The following is a 9,980-nucleotide window of genomic DNA, read 5'->3' as shown; positions in this document are numbered from 1 at the left end:
CGTCACCAAGGAAACAACACGCTACTCCGCCCCCAAACCTACTCAGGATCTTTGCTTTTAAGAGAGCTCGTGCACAGCACCGGAGTTCGCAGCTACAATCCTGGTGCAAAAATGTGTATTGTCAAAGTAAAGCGGTGATTAATAGCCTTGTATCGTAGGTTTTCAAATGCAATGTTTATTTGGGATGGAGTGAAAATACCAATTGCTAAGAGTTGGTATTTCCTCTTTGCACCAAAGAACTTGATTTACTGAACAAATTATCAAAAACATGTCTGACGAAGAGGAGGACGCTTTCTGTTTTGCAGAAGACGAAAGAGTACAGTTTATTGGAAATAAGCTATGCCTAATTTTAAAACTTAAACCTGAAAGATGGGAGAAATATGTATCCGTGGAGGACAACCAGAAAGTTCTAACGGGCTTTTTTGAAAAGGATGTCAATAAGATGCTGGTCTTTAGTGTCACATCAGCAGGAGTTTTAACTGCTTCCGAAGAAGTAAGTGTAGTGCCAGAAAAATGTTATCAATGAACTTTTCTAACCAGTTTGGCATTAAATCCTGCCTATCACTAACGAAACTGCAATAAGAGCATATTGCTTTTTGAACACTTGCTTTTTGTACTCATTCGGTATCTACGTTTGAATTTTGTTTAGTCAACTTTACGGTAAACCAAGGTTGTCTACTTGTTAAATAAATGTTCCGGTGACATTACTTGGACGATGTGCAACGCGTGAGTTGTGTGTGCGGTTTGTACCTTTCTTCCTTTAGGTTCCACCTGATTTTAAGAACAGAGGTATGTATATACTCAAGAAGCAACCGACCGTCATTCCCACGGAAAATTACAAGAAATATTTACTTTTTGGGATATTGACACCGGCACTTTTGGAACAGTTATCAAATACCTTGGAGCAGGTAGGCCTCATTCAAAACTTATTTAGGTCAATCATCGTAGGCCTATTCTGTCGACAGAGTATTTCAATGTACTTCAGTCAAAATCATGACTTATGTCTACAATAACACAAATAATCCTCTAAGTCCTTCTTGGGTTATTTCATATTGAAATAGAATCAATGTATAAAATTGTTAATATAGAATATTAATATTTTGAGATTGAGATATTTGTGCAATGACGGTAAAAGGATGTGGCTGCCGAGAGCAGACTGCTGGAGTTTTCACAAACCCATGTTTGTGTTTGACAGTTTGCTTTTCATGTTCCATAGGCAACTGATGGACAATAATGTGTTTGTTTTGTCAAGGTCTTTGTGCCAGTTCTGTCAAACACAAGGAATCACAGGACTTGGCCTCAGTTGATATCTCAAGATGTCAGTTGGCACACAGAGAATTTACAGAACAAGGTGCTGGTTGTGAGGGGCCGGTTTTTTGGGAAAACTGTTCTTCCTATTCCCGCTGTAACTTCCAGGATTGAAGGGAACCCACAGACCAGCGTCAATATGTAAGAAATACTTACCGGTTGTAGTAGTGCCAGAATGATGCCTGCAGTCGACTGATAACCATGTGTTTTGGCATTAGTAATGTGAGTTGGTCTGCCTCTATTTAATTCAACTGTGATTTATCCTTACCACAGAGAAGCATGTTTAAGCAAATGTTTTATTTTCGTCTCTTACACAACCTTATCAGTTTAGCAGTTGCCAAAAAGTTTTGATAATGTGTTAGAAAAAAATGCAACTCTTGTATATTGTACAGAGACTTAAGTTATGAGTAAATGCAAGTGCCTTGTCATACCACACAGGCAAGACAGCTATGACCGGACAATGGTTCATGCTATTGAGACCATGGTTATCAGCTGGACTCATCAGATCAGAGAGGTTCTGAAAGAAGATTCAGCCAGGCTTCTCCTGAAGGGCCTGGACCCCGGGCCTAGTGCTGAACTGGACTTCTGGAAATCCCGGAAGGAGAACATGCAAAGCATATATGAGCAGGTATATACATCTGGGACAAACAGTTTAATAATGTAAACAGTGCTGTGTGTGTTTGTGTGATAATATGAACAGTTATATATATATATATATATATATGTCTGGCGCAAACTGTTTAAAGATGTAAACAGTGCTGTTGTGTGTGTGTGTGTGTGTGTGTGTCCTTTTGTTAATTTCAGAAGTTTAAGAACTCATAATGCTGTGTAAGTAATCAAAAGAGTGAAGTATTAGATCAAAGATAAGGATAACAATGCTGTCAGTTTCAAGCTAGATAATGGTTTCCACCTATTCACAAGATGAATGGTTAGCAAATACCGTTTTTGTTTCAGCTTCAAAGCCCTGTTGTCCAGAAGATGAGGAAAATCTTGGAAATGACTGAGAGCAGCTATTACCCAACTTTCAAAACAACAATTCAAGATGTGTTTGATGGTAAGAGAGGCATAGGAATCTCTCTTAGAATGTTCAGACTTTACTGTAGTGTGACGTCCTATATTTCATAGGGGTGACAGTTTCAGATATTAGGTTAGTATGGTTTTCATACATCATCATTATTAATGTATTGTCATAAACATGTAAGAAAGAGGTTTGACGCTGAAATTGCGAAGGCAATTTTAATGGTGGAGACTTGGAAATGCAATTGAAATGCAATTAAAAAGAGTAATTTATATTTTTTTCCATTATATTAATATTACATCATACAAACTCATACAGGTCCTGGTGATTTATGTAGATGTGATGTGTTTAGCTTCACTTGATGTTCCCTTTAGTACCTCTGCAGAGCTAAAATCATAACTGATTTTTGAGTGCTTTAATCTGCAGCTAGTTTTTGAGGCATTTGTCAGGCTAAGATTGTGATTGTGCATCTCAGCCTTGCAGGAGGCCCAGGATGTGGAGCTTCACCTGCGCCCCCTCGGCAGGCTGCTGTCCCGGCTGCAGGAGGAGGAGTTCCCGGGTCTGCAACCTCTTGTTGCACCACTCTTCCACCTGATCTGCCTTGTCTGGACACACTGCAACTCCTACCGCGCGCCCGCACGCATCGTGGTTCTCCTGCAGGAACTCTGCAACCTCTTCATCCAGCAGGTATCTCGCCAGGGACTGCGCTACGTTCATCAGTTTAAGAGAGGGTGGAGATGTGCTTAAAAATCAAAATGGAATGTAATCTAACTACACTGTAGTTTGCACACCTCAACCTCGCTAATGACTGTAGCCGGTTGAGTTCTGGTGGTCTACAGGCACTAGCTGCATAGTCCTCTGGCATGGTAGCTGTAACAGCTGTAACCAATTTTCAGGCTGTAAAGAAGTGGCTGGCCATACACAGCTGCATACATCTGCTTATGTGAAGTGACATTGTTTAGGGTTTTATCGGAGCTATGTCCCTCCCCCAAACAGAGCTATGTCCCTGTTTTTTGTTCAAATGCAATAAGTTTGGAGGCAAAGCATGAACCACGTTTCATGGAGTTTTTCATAGTCCAGATGTAGACTTCCTTCTTGCCCCCACCCTCCCCCATGCAGGCCACTGTGTTCCTGTGCCCTGAGAAGCTGCTGAAGACAGAGATGGAAGAAGCCCTCGAGCATGTGCAGGTAGCAGTGGTGCTTTTCCGGTGTGTTAAGGAGACCTTCTGGATGTACCGTGAGAAGCTGCCCAGCTACGTGAACTCTGGAGAGGGGTATCTGCCCTGGGACTTCCCCTCCTCCATGGTGTTTGCACGCTTTGACCACTTCCTGACACGCCTCCTGCAATTGGAGGTGAGGGCTCACCAGCAAAGACCTCACAGTTCAGAAGTGAAATATGCCGCACACCAACATCTGCTTCCTTCATTTAAATTATTTGTGTCTTAAAGGGATAGTTTACTTTCTGGAGTTTTTATTATCATTTTAATTTTTGTGTATGTATTTGATTGACCCAGTTTGTATGTGCAATGAAGGATATTTTAAATGCTTACCAAAGTTTCTCACTGCCTGCTGACTTCACAGTGGCAGGTATGGGGCATTTGTGGGGGGATTAGGGGGAGTTAATTACAGTCACGGGCCAGGGGGGAGGGGGGTTGACAATGCGACCACCACAGGATTTAAAGCAAGAAAATGCACTTCAAGTAACTCCAGTACAGTTTGTACAGCAGCACTATGTTGCCACAGATTGTACCTGTGTTGTGAAAAACACTATAGAATACTACTGTGTTCATATATACTGGCTCTGTAAGCATGACATACTAGCTGTATTTCTGCTTTAAACCCCAAACCTATTAGTGGCTCTGAACCAACCATTGTAAAACTGGCCGGTCATCAGAAACGTATCTGAATAAAAGTATCTATAATATCTTTCATGCCACACAAAAACTGTCTGGATCGATTAGACACATTCACTAAAACTGAAATAATCAAAAAACCTCCAGAAGGTGAGCTATTCCCTTAAAGACAATCTTGATACTGTGATTAGTATTGTACAATTATTTCATAGTGTAAACCAAAAGAATATTGTACACTGACTTAAACGCACACTCCACTTTGTTGTGTACTAACTTAGCCTTGCCTACATAGATATGCCTGTGTATGTACATATGTGTGTGTGCAAATGGATGAGTATTTCTGTCTATGTGCATTCATGGCTTTGTGTATTTGTGTGTGTGTGTGTGTGTGTGTGTGTGTGTTTGTTGGGAATGAGGACTTCCAGGACCTGTTGACCATCATGCTAGAGTTCCACAGGTTGGAGAAACTTGAATTTGGAGGGATCAAAGGGAAAGTGTACAGTGAGCAGGTCTCTTCTATGTATGAGGAATTCATGGAGCTTTGCAAGATGTTCAAGTGCAGTGAATACAACCCCTTGGATTACAACAGCCAGGTAATGTGAAGCAAGAATGCTGAAGCGCATGTTCCTCTCCTGCCTAAAAAAATGTTGCTGGTTTGGCTGAAGACCCAACAGCAAACAGCTCTGCCCTGCTGGGCATTTGGCACACACTCAAGTGCAGCTCTTTAGTCTTTGTGCCACATACTGAAATAATAATCTTTTCTCAAATTATACTTTGTATAAATTACATTTTTTATATGTAGAAAATCAGTGACACTGATGCAAGGGTAGGAGCAATGTTTTAAATAAATTTTGCTAAAATTTTTAATTTGTTTATGACTGGATTATAAAATGGCAGTACCATTGTAATGAAGCTGTTGGGAAGCTTTGTGAATCTTTTGAAATCACTTTTAATGTGATGAGTGGACAGAAGAAATGCTGCCAGGTGTCCCTTGAGTCTACATTTTTTTTTCTCTTCAAATAGAAGGGATGCAAAGAGATTCTTCTTTGAACTGAAGTTCTTATGTGGCTCTTTGGGTGTAGAGTAGTTGATGACTTAAAAGGCTTAAGTCATAGCGTGGGTGGTTGTAAGGATGTTATTGTCTTGCTCTGATAACACTGGCCCGAGGCAGACTTCGGCCCTGTGCTTGTTTACATGAATAACGTATCCTGTAATTAAATGACACTTATACTGCTGCACCTCATGGGCTGCTAGTTTAAGACACCATAGATCAGGCGTGTCTAATCTTATCCGGAAAGTGCCGGTGTGGATGCAGGTTTTATGTTGTAGCCCATTACTACGACACCTAATTCTGATTCTGTCCGTGTTGGGCTAAAACAAAAACGTGCACCCACACCAGCCATTTTTGGATAAGATTGGACACCCCTGCCATATCAGAGATACTTGAATCTGGCCCTTGAGGCCAGTAGCACTACTGGATTTCCTTCTTCGCCTCTAATCAGGACTGATTTAAATCTGGGACTCCAGATGAGTTAAATCTCTGGCCATTGATCTATAAATTAACTATCAGGTGGAAAAGGAGACCAGCAGTACTACTGACCACAAAGATTTGAGTACCCCTGCCTTATATCATGCACTTGAATATCAGCTATGACATCATTAAGGACTTGATGCTGCTGCTGTATCTTGGAACCAGAGAATGTTCCCAACCTGAATTGATTTTATACATGTGTAACATACTGTAGCAGTAGAAGTAGAACAGTTTTTGCTGTTGTGTTCACGGTTCCCTTTTTAATGGTATTGAATGATCTTGACCCCATTTTGAGTTTTAGTACATTCATTCTAAAGAAATCAGAAACCCCTGGTATAACGCCATTAAGATAGCGTATCAGGTGCTGCATACACAGATAAGAGGGGCAATTGTGGTCACACAGTGGTGGACGCCTGCTTGCCAACAGGGAGATAATAGGTTTGTTGCTGGTAACACACTGTTTAATGCTAACAGTTAAAACCAGGCATCTGGCAACAAGGCCCATTTACGATAATTACTCTTGGTCCTACGCACGATTGCGAAATGTGTATCCTGCAGTCAGATGTTTCAGTCATCTGGAGGCCTGCCGCTTCCTGCTGATTGGATTCTGTGGTAGTGTTTCTGTGCTGTTGGGTCGCAGCATGGTGTAGTGGTTTAGGCACTGCTCTTGTAACTTGGTTGCATGTTCAGGGTGCAGCCCTGCTGTGGTACCTCTGAACAAGGTACTTTGATTTGTTTTGTCGAACATCCAGTTGCATAAGTAGATAGTATGTGCACAGTATCGGGTTGCTTCTAATTCATTTCAGTTAATTTGGAAATTAATTGAAATTCAATTCATGAATGAAAAACTCTCAATAAAACACAATGGCTATTCTTAAATTCCTCCTAAATTTATTACTTCATTTCACTGGATTAACTCAATTAAAGTTGACCCCTGCCCCGATGTGAATTATAAGCAGCGGAAGCCTTTCTGGGTGAGGTTCTTCCTCTTCTTTATTTCCGGTAAAATCCTACATGCACAAATTTGTCACAGAGCAGATATAATATGTAGGGACATGTAAACAGGGTTATGGACAGAGACTATCAGCATTATGAAGCATATGAGTCCAAATAAATCCACTTGAGCTTTGAGAATATTGTGTGTTTGGTGTCAGGCTGGGAGTTACTCCTGCTGGCAATGACTTCAAAGCTGAGGATATTAATCCCTTTACCGGATCAGTGACAGAGACTGAGAAGGAGGACCTAATTTAATTACTTCTGCCGAGGGTAGGCCTCAGGGAGTCATCCCATTCACGCATGATTGACGCACTAAGGATATGTATGTGTAGAGGGGTTAGGCATTGTGCAGAGGCAGGGTATTGTAGAGATGGGCTAAGAGCTTTTACATTTGTGTGGATAGAGTTTAATTATAAGCATTTGAAAGTGAAACTTGGTGAAGGCATTTGATGCATTTCTGTAGGTACACCAGGTAAATGGCCCTCACTTTACATGTCCAGTCAAACAGTTTGAGAACAGATATCTTTAGCATATTATTACTTAATGAATGTCCGTATTTGCATTATATGTAATATAAGTATATAAGTATAATATAAGTGAAATGATTGTTGGTGGTTGACTGTGGTCCTGTTTGTTTTCACCCAAAGGAATTTGAGTGTGAATATGAGTGTTTTAAAGAAAAGGTCTTGGACTTTGACCGGCGTTTGGCCACTATTCTGTACCTGGCCTTTCGGGACTGTGCTAGTTTGGAGTCAGCTTTCAAGGTAGGAGCTTTGTTTTCTTTACAGCTTAGTTATATGAAATGGCCATTTTATGGACAAAAATGTAATCTACAAACCAGGCTTTGGAGAACATTCACAGTTTATATGAAAAAAGCTACTGGTTGGATACAGAAGCGCTCCTTCTAATTGAAACATGAAAATAGCAACAGGCCAATTAGCTTCAGAAAACCTTCCTCTAGTAAGCCTGAAATGAGAATTTCCCTGTATAAACCCAGCTGTAATCTCTATGACAGTGATTGCTACAAAGCAAGTCCTTCACTAAGGTATTTGCAAACCACACTTACTTTATTGGATCATTCATCAACTGTGTGGTCTACAGACTTGAATGTCCTTACCATTGTTTGTATAGGAAGGACTAATCGTTGGCTGCTACAGAAACTGTCTGAACATAAAAACACTGTGTTCAGCCAATGAAGACAATCCCATCACAATGCAATAAGTGTCCTTTGTCCTTAGTGTCACCTCTAGTCAGTGGCCTTATCATTGAGTCTGTCAGAACAGATTGGTTACAGCAACTCCTGAAAAACAGGATCTTTCTGATTTTTCCATTTCATATCCACATCCCTATATTCTATATTCCCCATTCCCTTCCTGGTCCGCATCTCTGTCCTCTGTTGATTAAAAAATGGCTGAAATTTATGCATACATTGTTACAATTTCCTTGTGTTTTATAATTTGAGTAATATTTCATCTTATTTCGTCTTGTACACATGTTTTTCGGTGTTTTACCTGTTATTTTTCGTTTTTTGTTTATTACTGCCTTACAGTGCTCGTTTATTGTGTCTCATCTCTTCCCCTTTATTTATGCTTCATTCAGTTTCTGTTGTGTATGTTGCATATTGTTTTATGATAATATGGTATTATTTTTGATTGGACAAAGCTGCTGGCCGTGTGTGGACATTTCCTGGAAAGACCCGTCATCAAGGAGATCTTCAGTCCCAATTTCCTGATCTTGCTGCAGCTTTTTGACCAGGAGCTGGGGAGGTGCAAGCACCTGTATGACTCCCATATACAGCAGGTATCAGAAAGTATACAATGGCAGGTGTGGGAAATGTCCAGTGTGATGCATAGTCAATGGGTTTTTGGAGAGTAAGAAGATTGTCCACTCAGACCGTTTGTCTGTCCTTGTTTGTTGAGATTCACTTTACGCAACATAACAACAGTATTTCCTGTTTCCAAAAGTATTACTTGTTTAGTAGTTTTTTGTATCTTCCCTCACTGTGACATCAAAGAATTTGACTGGAAGCACTGAGGGAACTCAGAGTCAATGGGCCATTCATGAAGACCCTACAAGTGTTTGTTATATTCACCCAGATAACATCCCCTGAGCTTCCAAAAAATTATTTTAAATCACCCCTGTATCACTGCCACGACAACCATACCGCATTGAATAACACATTTTGTTCAGCATTAGCATGATGTCTGTTGTGTCTTTGCTCTGGTAATGATTCTGAAGCATTTGCTTCAGAAGCTGAATGGTGTGTGCTAGCGCATGGTGTAAAATGCAGTCCACTAATGTTTCCTTTTCTGTAGGTGGAGGGCAGTGTGGGAGTGCTGAGCAAAAACATGCCTCTGGTGTCTGGCTCCTTAAAGTGGGCCAGAATGCTGAAGGAGAGAATCCAGACCCCATGGGCAAACCTCAGTTTTGTGGAGGATGCGTGAGTGTTCATGGCCGCACACAATTGTGTTTGTGTGCTTTGTACTCCTCAGGCAAATTGTTATTGTGCTCTTTAGGGACTCAATAAGGCAAATAAAGTAATGTAACTATGCAGAAACAACCAATGTGGACAAACATCACCTTCAATCAATGTCAGTCATAGACATAAAGACACTTACCAAAATCTAAGATAAAGTGACAAGATAAAATTACTAATGAATGGCTATACTATTAGCGGACAGTTCACTATCAATTCAAGTGATTGTGAATATATTGTACATTAGCTTCTGATATTGACTACTACAATACAGCCTTTACTGGCTGAAGTTGTGATTATGCTTATAAATGCACTTAGGTAGCCAGGTCCTTTTCCCAACCAGGACCCTGGAAGGGACACAAATGGAGTTTGTCTACCAGAAGTACATGGAGATGCTGACCCTGCTGGATCAGTATGAGGAGAAAGTCTACTCTAACTGGTGCAATGGTCTGGACCAGGTCTGTCAATTCAACCTGAACCAGGCCCTTATCAAGAGACATGGGTCTACTGGCCTTCTTTCTGTCAACTTTAACCCAGAGGTAATGCTCAAATTATTTACCATTGGTCTGTAAAGAAGGACAAAAAAGTATTTAAGTCAAACTGACATTTTTAGGTTTTATATATGTTTGTTACTTGGTTTTGATAACGCTAACTGATTGATTCAGTTTCATGTTATTCCATTGGTGTGTTCTTAGTGATACATTTTAAGCACACAAATTGGATTAAACCCATATTGAAATAAAATAACATAATGTTTGAAGATGACCATTTAGCCATTCAGATGACAAGCATTATCAG

The 9,980-nt window shown here is 40.4% G+C and overlaps 1 protein-coding gene across 2 annotated transcripts in view; it reads left to right on the top strand.

The window, feature by feature from the left end:
- Window positions 1-45: 45 nt before the first annotated feature.
- The window catches only part of LOC118235328 (dynein heavy chain 11, axonemal), a 74,883-nt gene continuing 64,948 nt past the window's right edge, over window positions 46-9,980 (top strand). The window contains exons 1-12 of one of the 2 annotated variants that reach the window (XM_035432546.1): window positions 46-493; window positions 765-908; window positions 1,253-1,449; window positions 1,747-1,936; window positions 2,263-2,362; window positions 2,802-3,013; window positions 3,446-3,679; window positions 4,605-4,772; window positions 7,354-7,470; window positions 8,369-8,506; window positions 9,022-9,146; window positions 9,526-9,721. In XM_035432546.1, coding sequence (XP_035288437.1) covers window positions 269-493; window positions 765-908; window positions 1,253-1,449; window positions 1,747-1,936; window positions 2,263-2,362; window positions 2,802-3,013; window positions 3,446-3,679; window positions 4,605-4,772; window positions 7,354-7,470; window positions 8,369-8,506; window positions 9,022-9,146; window positions 9,526-9,721 — 2,046 coding nt within the window. In that variant the 5' untranslated portion in view covers window positions 46-268. Of the gene's footprint in view, window positions 494-764; window positions 909-1,252; window positions 1,450-1,746; window positions 1,937-2,262; window positions 2,363-2,801; window positions 3,014-3,445; window positions 3,680-4,604; window positions 4,773-7,353; window positions 7,471-8,368; window positions 8,507-9,021; window positions 9,147-9,500; window positions 9,722-9,980 lie in introns of those variants that run through there. The other variant, XM_035432555.1, reaches the window with a different exon arrangement.

The sequence above is a fragment of the Anguilla anguilla genome, chromosome 1 (assembly GCF_013347855.1).
Source record: "Anguilla anguilla isolate fAngAng1 chromosome 1, fAngAng1.pri, whole genome shotgun sequence".
Taxonomy (NCBI): domain Eukaryota; kingdom Metazoa; phylum Chordata; class Actinopteri; order Anguilliformes; family Anguillidae; genus Anguilla; species Anguilla anguilla.
Note: the sequence above shows the minus strand (reverse complement) of the source record. Positions and strands in the feature narration are given on the sequence as shown.